At 37.4% G+C, this 19,472-nt stretch overlaps 1 protein-coding gene across 1 annotated transcript in view; it reads right to left on the bottom strand.

Annotated features, from left to right (window-relative positions):
• Positions 1-18,610, bottom strand: part of abca12 (ATP-binding cassette, sub-family A (ABC1), member 12) — a 61,738-nt gene extending 43,128 nt beyond the window's left edge. The window contains exons 1-19 of the mRNA XM_077579533.1: positions 18,412-18,610; positions 16,770-16,847; positions 16,603-16,696; positions 14,823-14,967; positions 14,198-14,313; positions 13,940-14,013; positions 13,322-13,480; positions 12,098-12,291; positions 11,468-11,586; positions 11,255-11,355; positions 10,667-10,813; positions 8,740-8,906; positions 8,495-8,628; positions 7,824-7,954; positions 5,054-5,218; positions 4,755-4,975; positions 4,536-4,669; positions 4,283-4,397; positions 534-3,155 (exon numbers count right to left, since the gene is read on the bottom strand). Of these exons, the coding sequence (XP_077435659.1) occupies positions 534-3,155; positions 4,283-4,397; positions 4,536-4,669; positions 4,755-4,975; positions 5,054-5,218; positions 7,824-7,954; positions 8,495-8,628; positions 8,740-8,906; positions 10,667-10,813; positions 11,255-11,355; positions 11,468-11,586; positions 12,098-12,291; positions 13,322-13,480; positions 13,940-14,013; positions 14,198-14,313; positions 14,823-14,967; positions 16,603-16,696; positions 16,770-16,835 (4,904 nt within the window). The 5' untranslated portion in view covers positions 16,836-16,847; positions 18,412-18,610. The remainder of the gene's footprint in view (positions 1-533; positions 3,156-4,282; positions 4,398-4,535; positions 4,670-4,754; positions 4,976-5,053; positions 5,219-7,823; positions 7,955-8,494; positions 8,629-8,739; positions 8,907-10,666; positions 10,814-11,254; positions 11,356-11,467; positions 11,587-12,097; positions 12,292-13,321; positions 13,481-13,939; positions 14,014-14,197; positions 14,314-14,822; positions 14,968-16,602; positions 16,697-16,769; positions 16,848-18,411) is intronic.
• Between the last annotated feature and the right edge of the window lie 862 nt (positions 18,611-19,472).

Below are 19,472 nucleotides of genomic sequence, written 5' to 3' on the forward strand. Positions count from 1 at the left end.
GCTCATTGCTCAGGCAATGACCAATCACAACTCACCTGTTTTTTAAAGGTGTGCTGTGATTGGTTGTTACCTGAGACTTGAGCAACTGTTGATGTCAGCAAGTGGCAAAATGGCCGCCTTCTGATACTGATAAATACTGCTGGATTTTGCTGCTTAACTCATATTCAACTAACATAATATTAACGTTGAGAGGAACCAGTTGAGGTGGCTCGGGCATCTGGTTCGGATGCCTCCTAAACGCCTCCCTGGGGAGGTGTTCCGGGCATGTCTGGGAACGCCTTGGGATCCCGTCGGAGGAGCAGCTGGGTGAAGTGGCTGGGGAGAGGGAAGTCTGGGCTTCCCTGCTAAAGCTGCTGCCCCCGCGACCCCGGATAAGCGGAATTGAAGACGGAACGGAAATAATATTAACCAGAATATCATATTTAGCTGCATAGGACATATTATTGACAAGATTTTTTATTTTGTTTACTTCACGTTTAATATTTTCCAGAAACGTGTTCATCAAAACCGTCAAAACTGAAGATGGCACTCACATGAGATTCCAGTTGTCTGGTCCATTGGCGACGGCGATGGTCTCAAAATAATTGGTGACTACTTTGAGGCCAGCGAGCAGATAGACGGCAATCTCATCCGGCACCAGCTGCTGAACAACAATTTGGGTTCTATTGAGGACGTCGAGGGTGAGGTTGAGCGATGCGGAAAAAGCCAAGTTCTCTTCCACAAACAAGACCAACGAACTGCGGACAATTTCCTGGATGTTTTCCTGCGCGGACTGTGACAGCGGGGCTGTGTCTTGGGTCCGAATTTGCATGAAACTTTGGACTGCTTCCATGATGGCGGCATAGAGGTGGTCAAACTGTTGATCTCCTGGTTGCTCTAACACCATAATAGCTTTGCTTAGGGATTGGGTGATATTGCTGATGATGTCGAGGTAATCCAGCTGTTCGACAGTGAGATAGTTAACCATCGTCTGCAAAAGGAGGTGAAGGTCTTTTATAGGCGTGGAAGCATTTATGGAAGTGTTTCCCCAGTGGAGCATACTGGTGAAGAGTGTTGTGACATTGGGCTCTGCCATCCATGCGTGTATAAGATGGAGGTAGGTTTGAATTTGTTCCTCAACTTCATATAGCATGGTTGTGTTGGCGAATGGCACAGTGCCAAAGGTTTGAAAAGACTCATCCTGAACTTTAATGTTGACCGTTATATATTCCAGAATTTGCTGCAGGATTTCAATAGTCGCTCGGCCGATTTTGACCACGCCCGCGCCATCCGTTGGGTTCTGAAATTGGCCAATCTGGTTGCTAATGAACAAAGTCAAATTGGTCTGTGCTATTTGCAGCGTCACTTGTAGTTGCGTGAGGCGCAAAAAGGGGTGAAGGAGGTCCGACGCGAAGCTGGTGCTCGTCACGTTTTCCAACCGTCGCAAATACCAATGGAGGATTTGCAAATATTGTATCGTGACTTCCTCGTCGTACGGTACTGACATGGCATCGAGGATTTGGGTCAAGGGTTCGGGGTCAGCGGCTAGCTTCAACAGACCTTCTATCACTCGGATTTCTTCCATGATTTCTGGAGTACTCAGATTGTTCATCTGGAGGTTCGTCTTAATGTTGCTCAGGGTGTCGTTAAGAACATGTATGACGGGCAGTTGCGCGTTGGCGCTAAAATTGACTTGGAGGAGATCGGTTGCGGTTTGATTGACAATGAACGGGACAAGGGAGATGATGGCTGCTTGATTATGCAGAGCGGGTATGTTTGCCACAAATTTACTGGCCTTGTCTATTAATCCCATGACACACTGGGCTGTCACTGATGCGTTGTGCTGTTCAAAACACTTTGGAACATTGGCTACATCCATTACGTTTACTAACAGCCCGTTAATATTGGCAGCTCCTGCAAGTCGAGCAATGTAGTTGAGTTCTTCAAGGGTGACGTTTGACTGTCTCAGAGCATTCTGGAGATGAGAGATTGTAATGGTTGGCATCGCAATAACCAGCCTGACGAAATAAAGCGTCTGATTGAACGCCCTGACATAGGCAGCATCGTTTGGAGACAAAAAGAGTGAAAAGAAAGCCGATGCGACATCTTCATATTCATATTCCCCACTCTCCGGAAACTTGCTGGTTAGGTCGATGGTGACGTTGGCATCGGCCGAGAGCATCAAGTTGACAATTTCATCCAAAAATGTGAACAATTCCGAGATCCCAGATGAACAGTTCTGTTGTGACGCACATAAAGTCAAGTGATACTGCAATACTTTGAAATCTTGATAACCCCAAGCAGCTCTTTCTTGGAACTCTGCTGGTAAGAATGCAAGAAATTTCTGTACCACCAGATCCAGGGCGGCTTCCGGGCCAATCTGAGTGAGGTTGTGAAGGCTCTCGGGGGTGAGGAGGTTGAGAAAATCAGTGGAAACTTCAGAAAGGTCAGTAACTTCTGCTATGCTCATTTGCCCATTAGGCAACGAGACTTGTTGGATTTGGCGCAGCTTATACAAGGACACCGTAAAATTTTGAAGTTGACGAATATATGAAAGGATTATTTTCGTTGGGTCATCATTTGGTGCATCAACCACTTCCTTGAGAAGCTCCATAGCACTAAGAATGGCCTCTACGATGCCTGTTGAGGTTTGGTTGGTGAAAGGCTTTAAAGCATCTTTGAGACGAGCCGCTTCCTCTTGGTCAAAGTAGTTGGAATACGTAAGCAGGGTGTTCCCCATCACGTAGGAGATAGACATTGTGAGGTTAGCCTCAGAGGAAAGGAACTGCATGATCAACCGCTCCAATTCAGGCATTGTTGGGTCCGTCTCATTGAAGGTAAAAATGTGCTGGTTGCCTCGACCAAGCTTCACAGCTGCGTCAATGATGTCGGAGGCACCGATTGAGTCGTTGAGTAGCAGGGGCAGCAGTGGGGACAGACCAGTAGACTCAAACAGATCACTTATGATGGGAAGCATAACGTCAGGGTTTGAGATGTTTTGATCTGAGAATGTGGTGACGGTACGAACAAAGTTGTTCAACTTGCTCATTAGGTTGATCAGGTATGCAGAGAGTGCATCGCCACCTTTAATTTCTTGTGTTAAAAATGAAGCTGTCGTATTCCTGATGAGTTCCCAATATACATGCTGTAATAGATTGACAGTTGCTTTGAGACAGCTACAGAGGATCGAGAAAAACAGAAGAGACGGGAATACGGTTAGACATGCGGTCAGGAATGTGCTTGAGCAACAAGAAAAAAAAAAATTTTGTTTGTAACTATAGTGCATAATACTCAGTTTGACAACTTTCATTACTTTTGAAGTGAGTTTTCTTTTTAAACAGATAAAACATTGGACTCAACAAGTCTTAGCAATGTACTTGGAAGAAAACTTGACCTGTTTTATTATTACTATTATTATTATTATTATCGTCAGCAGCAGCAGCATGAAAAGGCAAATTATGACTGCTTACTGCTAAACAAGGTTATTTAAACTAAATAAAATAAAATAAAATAGAATAAAAAATAAAACAAAAACAAAATTGCTTTTTTTTAAAAACAAAAACTAACTGAAACTACATTTTATGTTTACAAAACTAACTATAATTATAGCAAAAATGTCCTTTGTTTTAGTCTTTGGTCATTAATTTAATATATAAGCTTTTGGGGTTGATTTTAAATGTGATTTTAAGTATATTTATTTCAATATTAACCTGAATTAAGACGTTTGAAAGTGTGTCACACAAGTGACATCATCTAGCAGCAGCCAATAGAAAAGCACCCTCAGATGACAAATTTGCCTGCTTGACTTTTGGCTCCAACGGCTCGGTTCGCCTGCTTTTAACTTTCATTTAACTCAGCCAAAATGCAGGGCTGGGTAAGAAATACTTTTTTTTTTTCATTTTACCATGGTGTTTATTAAATATTGGACACAAGTAAAAAAATATATATATTTATTTTTTTTTGTAAACGAAAACTAATATTGAAACTAACTAAAACAAAACTAAAATTAAGCTTTTTTTTTTTTAAATAACTGAAACTAATAAAAACTAACAGAAGCACTCTGAAAGCTAATTAAAACGAACTCAATTTAAAAAACAAAACTCAAAACAAAATAAAAACTAGCTAAAATAAAAATTCCAACACTATAATCACCCTGCTGCTAAAATCACCAATTATTCTTTCTTGCTTGAGAAAGGACTATTTCATTCAAAACCACTTATGCATATTCAAAGGTTGAATATAGTCTTGTGGGAGTAAACCTCTTGCAAGTCATTCATTCAGATAGGTGGAATTTGCCACTTACTTTACCAGGACGTCTTGGCTTGGTGACACCACAGCCTCTATGAGAGCTTCAACAAAAGTGCGCCAATTCAAATTGGTATCGCAATCAACGTTAAGGGTGTCCATGTCAAGAGAACCTAAAGTGAAAGTTATACAAATTGATATCAAATTGAACTGTGTCTATGAAATGAAATTGTCAATCACTGCACCAGTGATAAGTTTGATTGAAATAGAAAATACTGCATGTAATGAGAGAGAACAGGAAAGAGACTCACAGTTTGCTGGCTGATTTGTGTTGCCAGGTCTGTAGTTCAAAACCCAGTAAATCATGTGGAAATAGCTTTTCATCTCGGGCCACTGTGGACTCATCTCAACCTTTTCTCCCAAATTCACCATGAAAACAAAAGCACTAAAAGCAAAGAAAGAAATGTTATGATGTTTTCATTTAAGCTGTACGAAGCGTCACTAAATTGGTAGATGACTTCTCCTCAAACCTTTGTTGAAGAGTCTCCGTAATATCTCCTGAGTTGTTTCCCGGCAACCAATTGACCCAATTGAGCCAATAATCTTCCCCTAGCTCTGAGGGCAACCTGTGCAAAAAAGCTCCGAATTCCAGGGAGCTGTTACACAACTTATGCCACTCGGAGAGAATCATAGGAAGTGTTACATTGAAGTCTTTTCCTCCTTCAGTAAGGGTGCTGTAAAGCTCTCCTCCCTAAGAACATCAGCATAAAAAATATATTTTCCCACTTTTGCTTTAGTTGAAATAACCGAATGTTTCCAAAAGTATTACTTTTTCAATCAACGGCATCCAATCCGTTAGAAGGAGATTCTCTAGCGTTGTAGAGTTCTCGCAGATGATAGAATTCCACACCTCAAACTTGATGGTCTCAGTAGACAAGAGCCACCGGAAGGGGCCCAAGGCATCTTCACACGAAACATTCTGTGATGTCAGACTCTGTTGAAGCAAAAGCATGATGATTGTGGGGATTTATTGATGACTTTTTTTTGGGGGGTGGGGGGGGTGATTTTTGCTAGCCTTATTTAGCCTTCTTGCCTTTTGTCATTCACCAGAAGACTCAACGTAAACAACAGATTTATTTGTTGGATCCAAAATAATACAAACAAATTGCAGTGATTTCTCACAACACTGTGGGTCTACATGAAATTTGGTTAGGGTTCATGTATAAATTTAAAGGATACCCAGATGGTGATAGAGGGTTAGGGTAGCTACGGTAGTGAGTTAAAGGGGCAAAGGGGATGAACATTTGAGGAATCGGTGCTTTGAAATTACAAAGTTAAAAACATTTGAGTATACCCCTAGGCGTTATTGTGACCATTTTTGGGATTTTTGTTTGTTCGGACCAAGCCATTTCAAAATAAAATACTGCCCACGGGTTAAAGGTAGAACACACTGATAATTTACCCCCCAGAATCAAAGTCAACAAAGGGCTTGATTGTCAGATGTCTGTAAAAAAAAATCATCCAAAGCAATTATCCTGTGCTGTGAGCTGTGTTAACGTATTTTTCTTCCCCAATCTGGTCAGAAAATGGTCAGGGCTGAGCACCGTAAATGTTAAATGTGCAATATTTACACTTGCGGTGCAGTCCACATAGGGTCACATTCTGTCAGTCATTTAAAAGCCTTTTGTGCTCAATATGTACTCTGGGTGGAGAAACTATAAAGTGAGGGGATTCCCATCAAGTCTGGCTTTTCCGCTTATGTAATCCAGAAGCAGTAAAAAGTCCAGCATCAAGCATTTGGAAGTTTGGATGCAGTATCAATGCCACAAGTAAGAAAAATATTGGAAACGAAATTTCCAGAAAGCTAACAAGGTGTAGACATTGAACAAAAAATACTCTATTGGTTGATTAAAGAGGGCTATGAGTCGGTTACTACAGTTTTTTACTGCTGATATTTCTTGGTTGATTATGTTGACAGTGGACTTTTATTTCTTCCCCATTCATTTTCAATGCTCATCTAAAACTGCAAGAAGAGATTCTGCCTTAAACACATTTGCTAGTCAGATATATTTTCTATAAGAAAAAAATTAAAAAACAAGAGTATCCGACAATGCTCCTTAATTATAACTACATACACGGTAATGTCATAATGATGATTTGCATATTTAAGGAAATACTTGACTCACTGAGCCATTTTCAGCAGTATAAAAGTCAATATTTTGTCGACTGAAGACGACATCACCGATGCTGAGGAAGTCGGTAACGAAAAACGATTACATTCAGTTATTTCAACTAAAGCAAAAGTGAAAAAATATATATATGCAGATGAAGTAGGTAACGACCAATCACGGCTGTTTGCTGACCCAGAAAACAGATGAGCCATAATTTTTTTTACTTCCTCAGCACCGGTGATGTCATCTTCAGTCGACAGCAAGTGGAAAAAATTGTTTAAGTTATCAAATCAATTTTTGGACAAAATATTAAGACTAAACAATAAATATTTTATCGGTTGATTAAAGACGGCTATGAGTCGGTTACTACAGCTTTTTACTGCTGATATTTCGTGGTTGATCTCAGCCTGTCAGACTGAAAATTGCTCAATGAGTCAAGTATCCCTTAATCATTTGTCAAAACATCTCATTAAGTGAAACCAGTCAACGAGGCAAAAAAAAAGAAAAGCAAAAAGACGTGCTTTATCCTGTTCACTGATTTTAACGACTTGCGCAAGTCTCATGAAAGATTCATGTCGTTATGATTTGAAGCAAGCCTCGGCTGTCAATGAAACACATCTCTTCGGTTTTTCTGCATTAATTCTCAGCTTAAGCGAGGTCGGTGTGTCAGATGTCTGAATGGAAAATTACATGGATATGAACAAATGGAAGAATGGAAAAATATGGCCCAATATAAACAGTACACAAGAGTACATTAACTCTTTGACTGCCAGACGTTTTCAGAAAAGGGATGCCGTGGGTGCCAGCCGATTTTAAGCATTTTGACTGATCTTTCAAGGTCCATAGAAAATTATGTGTTTGGACTATGGAAACGCACATACTGCCAAAAAAAGATTGGACTCTCATCTTCCATCAGAAAAAAAAGTTTGTTTCTACCTTATTCCGTTTTTGAGTAATCAACAATAGAAAATGGTTAGTTTCACCTGTTTTGAAAAAAAACGTCTTTTAACGTCTTTGGCACTCCTCCATAGGATTTTACTAAACGTTATTTAACGTTTTTGGCAGTCAAAGAGTTAATAGAACCTACAAGTGTAATATTATAGTTTGTATATGTCATTATTTTCATTTGCACACGATCCTTGTTTGTATTTCCTTTCTCTTGTATCACACCAAGGAGTAGTATTCCATTCTCATTGTGCACAACAATGAAAGAGGCTATTCTATTCTGGAGGTCACGGACAACGTGATTGTGAGGTGAAACTGAAAGATAGCCAATCAGGATGCAACATAAAGTTCAAGCTGTTCTGGACAAAAAGTGGGAAAGCTGAGTTGAGTCTCAGAAGTCAAACGCTACATAACAAAACGACTTGAAATTGATTTTTATATTGAATGTAAACCATATGATCTGATTAAATAATCAAGGCATACCTTCATTATTACTTCAGTGACGCTTTCTAGGATCTGGCCGATCCAAACACTTGCTTCAGTTTGGTTGGTAAGCAAGGTTAGAAAAATGTTTTGGAATTGACCAGAATCAGTCAAGATATTGTCCATCATGTCTGCAAACAGGAGTTAAAAAATTTTAGACAGGAAAAGTTTAGCTTTAAGCTATAGCTATTGTAATGTCGGGTTACAAAACAACGTGTTTATCAATCATTCCAACCCTTGGACCACACCCACTTATTTACAATGTCTTTTGTATAATAGCTCAATGGGGTAATGTTTTCTTTGTGAGCACGTATTGAGTTCTCTCATGCAAACCCTTCACGTTGCCGTTCACTAAAAAAAAAATCCATCAGCGGTCTCCAGAGAAAGGGTGGGAACATGTTCCATTTACCTTTGGGTTAAACACTACTGGTACTTCAATAGAAAGAACAATAGCGACCGAGGCATTGTGTGATAGGAAATTTTCTTCGGACTCTACACTCTTGTGAAATATTTATTTCATTTCCTTTACATTAAAATTCTGAATTCAAGTCAAATTTGTACCTATAAAAAATGAGAGGCGTCCAGAGACAACCACAAAAGGGATTCATTCAATTAACTCGAACCCAAGCTAATTGCAAATAAGACATGATCACTGTTTGTACATAGTTTACCTTCAACAGTATGAATCGAGAGAGTTGCCAATTCCATGAATTGAAAACCAACGCGGAGGATGTGCTGGACAATCATGTCCACGTCAGGATGAAATTCACTCAGTTTCAGCAGCACTTCACCAACTGTCAAAAATCTGCCAAGCATAAAGCCTCCCGAAAATCATGTCTGGGAAATACGGTGGCTCTCCAAAACTGAGCCAGTGTAACAAATTGAGATTTTTATGAACAGAAATTATTATACGTACAGCTCCTCCTCAATGTTTTGTGGTTGTGTTTCCATATTGTGCCAGGGCCTCGAGACGTTGGAGCCTCCCAGGCCCCACGGGAAGCCTCCACCCAAGAGACTGTGGAGCAGCCCTTTGGCAAATGAAATATCATGGGGAGCAACATCCCTACTCCAAGCCAATAAAGCCTGGAAGAAAAAGTTCAGGAGACAAGAAAACCTCCAATTAGCTCAAGTCAATTTTGTTTTATTTGAATATTTCTTATAGGGGAAGTCAACCTTAAATATTTCTTGACATTAGTATGTTATATGTGACCTCATTAGTCTAAACGAGACATTCTGATTAATATTACATTTGTAGAATATGAGTTATCAAGCAAAATTCTGCCATTTTTATCCATCTCAGGGGGCGGCCATTTTGCCACTTGCTGTCGACTGAAGATGACATCACAGATGGTCAGGGCTCAGGCAACGACCAATCACAGCTCACCTGTTTTGTGAAGCTGAGCTGTGATTGGTTGTTACCTGAGACCTGAGCAACTGTGATGTCATTTTCACTCGACAGTAAGTGGCAACATGGCCGCCTCCTGAGATGGATAAAAAATGGCTGGATTTTGCTTCGTAACTCATATTCTACAAAAATGTAATATTAACCAGAATACTAGTGGGGCTGCATAGAATACATTATTGTCAAGGTTTTTATTATTTTTTTTGTGTGTGTGGGGGGTTCTCAATGTGTTGCCTTAATATTTTTGGTCTGAGTCTCCTTTAATCTTTTTGTTTGGCATATTTTGTGATAGAATACCCTGTATAAGTAAAAATTACTACAGTTAGTAATTACTGTTGTTAAAGAAAATACTTAATTATTCTGTCAATTTTAGTACCTTCTGTCATTTTATTTTTACATTATAATGTGTGTTGTGTACATAAAATGCAAATCTGTGGATGTAGATGCATTTAAAATACTATGGCGCCCTCCTGACCTTGTAAGTTGTATAAGTAACTAATTGAACTAACTGACACATGGCGGCCCTAAAATCCAATCATGTCCATTTGACTTTGTCTCAGTGAGAAGACACTGAATGCTAATTGGATGGCCTTGACATTTCCGTTTCTCAGGTATAACCCACTTGTTGACGTGGTCAACAACTTTTGTGCAGTTGAAGGCTAATTGTTTAGTACACTCTGAATCTACTTGTGCAATTGCTGCTCGAGAATACAAATGTGTAGGGAGAGGAAAATGGAATCCAAAAAGAGTGCTTTCAACTAGTGATGGGAAAATGAAGCTTCATGAAGCACTTGCGATATTTTTTACTCCTCTAGATGGTGCTCTTGGTTTAGAGATGAAGGCTAGCGCAATGATAATTGATTAAATTTGCACTGCATCTTGAATCCAAGAGTGCCATCTCGAGGAGTCCAAAAATATCACAAGTGCTTCATGAAGCTTCATTTGTCCATCACTACTTTCAACTAGTGATGGGAAAATGAAGCTTCATGAAGCGCTTGCGATATTTTTTACTCCTCTAGATGGTAAAAAGCGCTTCATGAAGCTTCATTTTCCCATCACTAGTTGAAAGTAGTGATGGACAAATGAAGCTTCATGAAGCACTTGTGATAATTTTTGACTCCTCTAGATGGCACTCTTGGATTCAAGATGCAGTGCAAATTTAATCAATTATCATTGCGCTAGCCTTCATCTGGTTCAACTAGTGATGGGAAAATGAAGCTTCATGAAGCACTTGCGATATTTTTTACTCCTCTAGATGGTGCTCTTGGTTTAGAGATGAAGGCTAGCGCAATGATAATTGATTACATTTGCACTGCATCTTGAATCCAAGAGTGCCATCTAGAGGAGTCAAAAAATATCACAAGTGCTTCATGAAGCTTCATTTGTCCATCACTACTTTCAACGTAAGGTGGATGACACAATTTCGGAGACTGTAACCTACCTGCTGGGCAACCTTGTTGGGACTGATCGTGTTGAGAATCACATCCAATGCACCGGTCATGCAAATGGTTGAGAGCCACAAGGGGTTGCTACTGTTGTCACAAATGTAGGACTGCAGAAAGTGTCTGTCTAATGTCATGAAGATAACCTGAGGAAGAGAAAACTGTCAAACTGGATGCATGTCACTTCATTGGGGAGAGAATGTCACAAAAGCAGAAAATCTTCTCAAAGCAAGGAAGACTTGCTAACATTTTGTCTGCTTTTAAAAGTCAATCAAAATGCTATTCCTTATTAATCAGAATAATTAGGGGGGAAAAATGTAACAATGCTATTTGATTAGCATAATAAATCCCTGATGGATAGGGGGTGCTTTAAAAAAGTTTGTCCATGTTACCACAATTCCAATTGCATAATCCGATAACATAAAACCCAACACAAGCAAAAGACAATGGTTACATCACGTTTTCCTGCTGGATCTTGTTAAAAGAAAATATTTTTAGTTACGAAACAACACACGGACGCTCTCCTTAGCTTTGAATTAAAAGTGGGAAATAGCATGATAGGCTCTTCTAAACTAGCTAATACGTACCTGGGTTAGTGGTATTTGGACATTTTGCAAAACCTGTTCAGCAATTTGGCTCAATGAGTCATTGTTCAGCGTGACAATGTCTCCAATGGAGATGGACACATCTAAGCAGAAGTAAACAATGGATTTATTACACATGAATGCTATGGTGTGTTCATTTCAGCATGCTAGCATCCAACGCTATTGGTTCATACAGTTCAAATGGTGCTTAGTTACCGTTGCCAGGCCAGTTTTGAACATAGTGGATAATATTGATGCCTCCAGCAATTAATGGACGCAGTGCAGAGATCGACTCAGCCGATTCAGAGAAATTGCTCTGGATAACATGCATAATGCTATAAAAAGATCATGAGAAAAACAAAAATAAGACAACTGTGCAATTTTTTTCAGACTTTATCAAATTCAACTCAGACTTTCTACTCAATAAAAGTTCTTTGAAAATGAATGTCAAGACTTTCTTTCTTTTTTTAGGATTACATATATCATATGCATCATTGTGTACCGGTAAATGTGTTTTCCTAATAAAGATTAAAAAAAAAAATATATATATATATATATATATATATATATATATATATATATATATATATAATAAAATATATATAATATATATATATATATATATATATAATAAAATAAAATAAATAAATAAATAAAATATATATATATATATAATAAAAAATATATATATATTTCTAAATAAATAAATACCAAAAATATTATTGGTCTTGTAGTGTGAATGAGATCTAATACAAGACCATCGAAATGTAGCCGTTACTCCAAATTTTTGTACCTGTGTATTACCAGGTGCATTCATGTTGTTTTTTATTACTAGGAGCACCTTACCCCTGTATGTTGGTAAAAAGGTCAACTGCAATGTCCAACAATTGTTCAGGCGATCCAGCAGAGAATAGCTGGGGAATAGCGAGAAGGCTCTCCCACAGTGAACTTTCCTTCTGCAGTTCTTCAAACACCAGCAGCACGGCCCCAACGGCCTTTGCCAGCTCGTCGGGATTTGTTAGCAGTTCCTCTTTCAGGATCTGCAAATCACACGGCACTTAAGAGTCCAAAAATAAATCACTTTGTGTGCTGGAACAAACTCGTTACCATTTGCAGGCACAAAATTATTTTGTGCAGAGGTAGAGTGCATTGACACAATGACGTGCTCATGTTTGGCAATAAAAACATTCAATAACTTCTTACAATTGTCTTGGTGCGTTTACAGATCCAATTTAGGTCAATAAATAACCACAAATCTGTCTGGAGTCGCAAAACATTTGAATATTGTGATAAACGAAACTGTGTTAGTGTTAGTCTAGTGAACTTAGGACCCAAAAGCTCATTAAGTGCTGCCGTTTTTGGATGTTTTGTTGTTGTTATTGTTGTAATTTTTCATACTTCATTTTCATACATTTTTAGACTTTTCTGCCTTTCTGTGAAATTTGGAAAATATTACGGTAATTTTCATCTTCGTTTTTTGGACATTTTATTTTATTTCTTCATCTTTTTCTCTTTTGCTATAGATTTTCTGACATTTTTGGCAATTTTGTGGACTTCTTATGGTAATTTTCTGGATTTTTTCATTTGTTTTTGAACATCAACCTTTTCTTATTCTGTTCTCTGACAATTTTGAGAACTTCATGTATATTTTATAGTAATTTTCAGCTTTTCCTCCTCCTTTTTAAACATTTTATGGTCACTTTTTGGACATTTTAAAGTATTTTTTAAAAAAACGTTTTCATCTACCTTTCATCCCTCTTTCTCTGACAACTTAAACATTTGGACTCTGACATTTTTTGAATATTTAATTACCGGTATTAATTTTTTATTTAATCATTAACTCATTTAAAAAAATATTTTATCCAAAAAATAAAAATAACTATGTACAAAAAAAATATTCATTTGTACAATTTTCTTTTTAGCAAACCATGGGGAGCCATAGGAGCGGGACCAAAGAGCCACATGTGGCTCCAGAGCCGCAGGTTGCAGACCCCTGGTGATGCTGCAATATAACATGATAAAGACTCCCTACATCCACAAATACACACAGAGGCGCGCGCGCACACACACCTGGTTTAATGTCAGTAGAAAGTCCTCAAAGACGGTATTATTGGAGTTGCAAAAGTTGTGCGCTGCATTGCTGATGTTGCTGGGTGCGGTTGCGTTGATCGCTGCACAGATGGGCTGCTTCAACACGTTCATTGCTGCCATCATTTTGTACAAAGCCACCTAGGATGGAGAATTTCGCATTCATAGTCAGACAATCACTGTAGACAGTATTTAATACAATATTTGTAGCACTGTTTTGGATGCAAACAATTGCCAATACGTAAGAGGCCATAAATTGCATCAGTAATGAGTTGTCTTATTTAAGAGACAGACGTTTCATTGTTCAAACCTAAAATGACATTCTAACAAATAGAGGTGCGCCGATCACAATTTTCTGGCCGATCTCCGATTTTTTTTAAAAGTCTGACCTGCCGATCCCGTTTTTTTTTTTCATAACAAGCACTATACACCTTCAGAGTTCCAATCTTATTTAATTGGAAAACATTGAACAATATCAAACGGGTTGTTTTAACTGCAAAGTAAGTAGTTCTCTAAAATGAGGAGGGAGATGAGATCGGTGGAAAAGATCGGTTTATATTTAAGGGATCGGACGATCCCACCCCTACTAACAAAACCTACCTGATCCGGAACAAGAGTTGTATTCTTAGTGTGGATGGCAGTGGTATTCCTGTGTTTTTCTTGACTGGCCGCCCCTGTAACAAATGAAAACACAGGATGTTATCTTATGTTATATTATGCCATGTGGAAAACAAGTGTAAATCTAATCCCATATTTTGTGGTCATATAAATGTAAACAGTCAACAAATTAGCCAAAGAAATATTGTAAATAAATGTGCTACAGAAAAGGATACCATTCTAAAGAGAATTTAAACTCACACAATAATTTTTCCAAGTTAAAGGGTATGTCCTTAATGGAGTCGTTCGGAAATGTGGAAGTGTACAAGTCACCACCTTGAAGCAGTTTTGCCATAAGAGACCCACTTGACGATGACCTGTCAAAAGCACATGAGGCAACTAACTGTAACTTTCCTTATGAAACATTTTGCCTTATATTTTTAAAATACACATTAAAACAGTGCTTCTCAATTATTCTTTGTTACCCATTCCTGCACACTCTGACAATGAGAGCGACACTGCCACCTACTGTAGTGGATGTGCAATTCCACTATAATGCAGTACAGCAAAAATAATAATAATAATAATAATAAGTTCCCTAGGGTCACACACACCACCTATTGGAGAAGCACTGCATTATAGCAACATTTTGATGACAGTGTAAACATTAAAACATTTCTCTTTTTTTATGCACAAAATAAAAGTCATATAAAAAGAGACAATGGTTAATCATTTGAAAAGTATGTAACAGAAAAATAAATTAGCTTATGAGCAAATATAGCCTCTAAAGGTTATTAATCATGCCAATAGTAGACAAATTGAATGTTGTTCGGTGTTTTTGTAAGATTTTTTTTTTTTTTTTTTAAATGCCACTAAAAGGGGATACCTCGCATTGTCGGTGGATCTTTTTGTAAACTTCGTTGGTTTCACCAGGCGTGACTTGTTGTGACAATTGCTGTCTGTGTTGCACATGAGGGTCTGCAAGAAAGGGAAGAAGCCGGCGCTGGGCAGGTTCCGGGGTGCCACATAGCCTAGAAAACCAGACAACTCTCTTGATGAAGTTTAAACACACATCTTCAAAAAACTGGCTATGAATTATCCATTGGACAGAACAATGCAATGTTTCCACAGTAACACCCTTAGTAGCAATTATACATTCATGTGGTTTCACTGTTATGAAAATGGGAAGTGGTCCACAATTAAAACAAATTTGACACCCTGGAAGGAAAAATACTTCTCTTTTTTTACATCACAAACCATCCCTATTTGCAGTAGACTCGATGGACCAACAAAACTAACAGCTAAAAGACTGTTTTTGGTTATGACAGTACTGCTGCAGCTACTTTTTTTTTTTTATAAGCTGCTTTTGCACATTGAATTTCCTCAGTTGTATGAAATGTGCCTTGCCCTTTTATAAATAATTGCTCAACGCTCATTAAAGGAAAGCTCTTTCTTAGAGAGTGACAAAAGAGCCTGTGTATTCAATTACAGTACATAGGAAAGAATTCCTTTGTCATTGCAGTCTAACAAAAAAAAAAGAAAAAGAAAAACAGTGTTGTAACAGACGGTGACAAAACCAAACCAACTCATTCACTGCCATTGACGGCTATAGACGTCAAAAATTATTTTAAACAATTTCTATTAGTTTTTAAAAAAAAAATCACTTTTGCTAACAAGAGTATGAAAACCTAGGAATTTTTTTTATTGTAAATTCAGAACAGATATAAAATTTGTGATTAATCGTTAGTTAACTAGTGAAGTCATGTGATTAATTACAATTAGAAATTTTAATCGCCTGATTGGCCTAGTTTAAAAAAAATAAAAATAAATAAGGGCCGTTTAATCGTAATTAATGGCATGATAATTTTTTATCTGTTATAAATGTACAATTAAAAAAATTCTAGGTTGTCATAAAAAATTTAATGAGATAAAAAAAAAAGTTAAACAGATACATTTTTGACGTCTATAGTCGTCAATGGCAGTAAACGAGTTAAACTGAATGCTTCCTTTTTCTGTTAATAAACGTGTCACATTTTAGGATCATTATTCAGATGAACTGCAACAAAGGGTCACGAGGTAGAAGATAAAGTGAAAGACCGACATCATTAAGTGAGCACCTTCTACCTTTGTTGACTTATAACCTCTTAACTTGAATAGAGGAGGACAAACGAAGTTCAAAGGTTAGTTGCCAAGGACTTCTTATGTTTGAGGAATTCTCCTTTTATTTGCTCACATTGCGGAAAAGGTAAAACGTCCCAAATCTGTTCACATCAAGATGACTTTAAAAAAATAAAAAATAAAAAGTCATTTTAATTGCATTCTTGTTTGATACATTTGATGGTTGTCGGGTAAGAAAAATACTATCGTGTGTAGCTGACAAGAACATTTTATTCAGTTATTTGTTTTGTGTGTGTGTCATGTCATGTATTTATTTAGTATTTAAAAAAAATGGAGTTGATTTAATCATTTCTAACCATGATTGCAATCGTCACAAGTCAGGTTAGACCAGGTTGAGTTAGGCATGAGTTCATTACTTAGTTCAAACACTTTATGTTATCTTATCATACTGTACACATTTTTGTACTGACTCTCATGAATGTGAAGTAAATGTGTGTGTATGGGGGGGGGGGTAGATGGAAGAAACTTAACGCATATTTTCCACTTACATGTCTCACAGAGCACCGGTGGGTAATGGTCGCGGGTCACGGCAACAATAACGAAGATGATCAGAGGCCAGATGATCAGAGTCAGCGACCAGACCTAAAACACATCAGTTGCGTTCCATAACTTGCCAACAATTCCTGCCATTAACTTTCTTAGGTGTTACACTCACTGGATGTCTGATTATATTCAGCCCATTTTTCCAAAGAAGAAGCTTGACTTGCTGGAAAAAGCCCATCTTTGGACGAGCCTATAATGGAGATAAAAAAAAATGTATTTAAAGAAAATATGTGAACATAATGTTTTGTGTGTTGATTAACTTTCCACATAGGAGAAATAAATAACTATCCTGTAAAGACAAGTGAAAGAGAACATTGTGTTGTTGTAAAGTTGGGTTGTTGGCTGCGATCAAGTTCAACTTGCGCCTTCCTGAGCTTGACGCACAGACATCGACACACCTTTTTAAGCATGGTTCTAAAAATAATTGGGACATTTTATTATTTCATTAGCCGTGTTGCCATTTTAGCTTTCAAAATGTTTTTCTTTTAACTCTCGAGATTTTTTTGCATTTAATATCAAACAGTGTTTATTATATAAAACGGAAAAACCTATTGGTCCAGCTTAACACATTATGATGTAATCATTTTTTAAATAGCTTTGTTTAACTAGCCTAACTGGTTAGCAAACGTTTGGTAGCTGATGCTAGCTTTAAGGAATGAACACAAAATATTAGATACATCAGTCCTATATAGGCCTCTATGACTGTAAAAGTAAAAAGTAAAAACACACAACAGATATGATGGTAAAATGTACTAAGACTATACAACTGAAACAATGAAGGTCACTTCCGTTTCTTCTTTTTACTAGACATTGCTTTGGCACCCATTGACCACAATTTACTAATGGTCACAAAAAAATATATATTTATATATATGGTGGCACCCCTAAACCATCATATATTGGAGAAATATTTTGCATGTGTGATTTTTGGATATATTGGAACACTTTTGGCTCCCACCCATATTATATATATATAAATAAATAAACCATTATTGTGCAAAAATGAGGAACAACGAAATGTTCTCCTCAAATAAGAGTCAATGAGTAAAGGAGAAGTCACACATGATATGTCATATATATCCAATCCATCTGTAATCTGATTTTTTTCTGGCAAAAATCGGTATTGGCCCTATTAATAATTGAACTATATGAAAAATGGTCCAGATAAAGTTAGTTTAGATTATTTATTTATTTCTCCCTGTGGTTACAATCACCTTGTAGTCTATCTGTGTAACTAGTGATTCACAATCACTGCGAGAGATTAGTTAAACATAATCAATAACGCGGACGTATATATTTTTTTAAGTATCCAATCTCGCTTATATGATGTGATAAAACATTACTTTTACTACAAATTAGGTATCTTTGTTCACCTCTCTATGCCTGCGGCATAAAGAACAATTAAACGACGCACCTATTGGCAGCCAATTCAAACAAGTAAATAAAAACTTTGTGTTCAAATAAACTTTGAATGAGAGCATTTGCGCGTTAATAGAAAGAACATTATTTCACAATAATAAGTTCAGTGAGATTGTTTTAGCCTCATCCATAAGGTTGTTTATCTTTTTTTGTTATTATTGTACACTACATGTATTGTTCTCTTTGTTATTGTATGACTAATTGTTGAGTATCCAATAACAAAAGAGTTGAGTGAAGGATGTAGCCGATTTGAGCAATTTACATTTTTTGACTGCCATTTGATAGAAAACCTTTTACTAATGACCGTACAGAAAGTCATGATAACACGTACTCACCTGTTAAGTTTGCTCGACCAGTGACCTTTTTTCTTCAGTCTACTCTTGGCGTGAAAAAAAATAAGCAAAAACAAAAAACACCAGTCGTAGTCCTCAATTTTAGGGTCCAACCACCACCGTTGGTTTCAAAAGTTTCTCTTCCAGATAGAAAGCACGAAAAAGTGGTTTGGATTCCGCGTGTACGCCTCCCGTGGGCGACGTTGATTGTTGGAGGGGCGTGAAACTGTGATACACCTGTACTCGAAACACGCGTCTCCAGCGTGGGAGTGGACAAATCACGGGCGCGTATTTGTCCAAGCACTGATTCCACGTTGTGCAGGAAATTCAGGAATTTAAGTCCAATAGGCAAAAAGCTGACTAGTGATTAATTGTGTTGTAGTTCTTAATGACAATTTATTGCATTTTTGATTTGATGAGAAAATGTATAGTGTATTAACAAAATCCAAAAATTGTTGCCACGTGGTCTTAAACAGCCAGTATACCAGATATTTTTGCAGCTCTTGCAATATTTCTTCAATATTGCTGACCAGTGCTCGTCTTCTCATCAATTCTGCAGGGACGTCCTTTTCTTGGTGAAATCACTGTTGATGATGACTGTGATTGTTTATTTCAAGCCCTGAAAATGAATGGTACCCTTCTATTGAATGTTTGGGAACCATTGCATTAATCGAAAAACTATAGTATAAGAGCCCCATTTTCATGTACAATGTAAGTCTACAGTAAAACACATTTTGTTTTCATGAGTGGAGTTCTCTCTTTTTTTTTTTTGGGGGGGGGGGGGGGTATTTTGCTTGACTAGTACTGATGTAGGATGGAACACAGCCAACTCCCGGCCAATGGAAGCGGCTTTCCTGATCCCGAAACCCACATTGCAGAGATAGAAATTGACTAGCTGTTTTTTTTCATGGAAGGAAAAAGTATGGGAAAAGGTAAATTAATAATGATTCAACCTTTATCAATTGTAGTGCACAATAATTACATCAGAATATATTTCTGGCATTTCCTGCAACAATAAATATATATATATATATATATATATATATATATAATTTATATATATA

The sequence above is a fragment of the Vanacampus margaritifer genome, chromosome 11 (assembly GCF_051991255.1).
Source record: "Vanacampus margaritifer isolate UIUO_Vmar chromosome 11, RoL_Vmar_1.0, whole genome shotgun sequence".
In the NCBI taxonomy this organism is placed as follows: Eukaryota; Metazoa; Chordata; class Actinopteri; order Syngnathiformes; family Syngnathidae; genus Vanacampus; species Vanacampus margaritifer.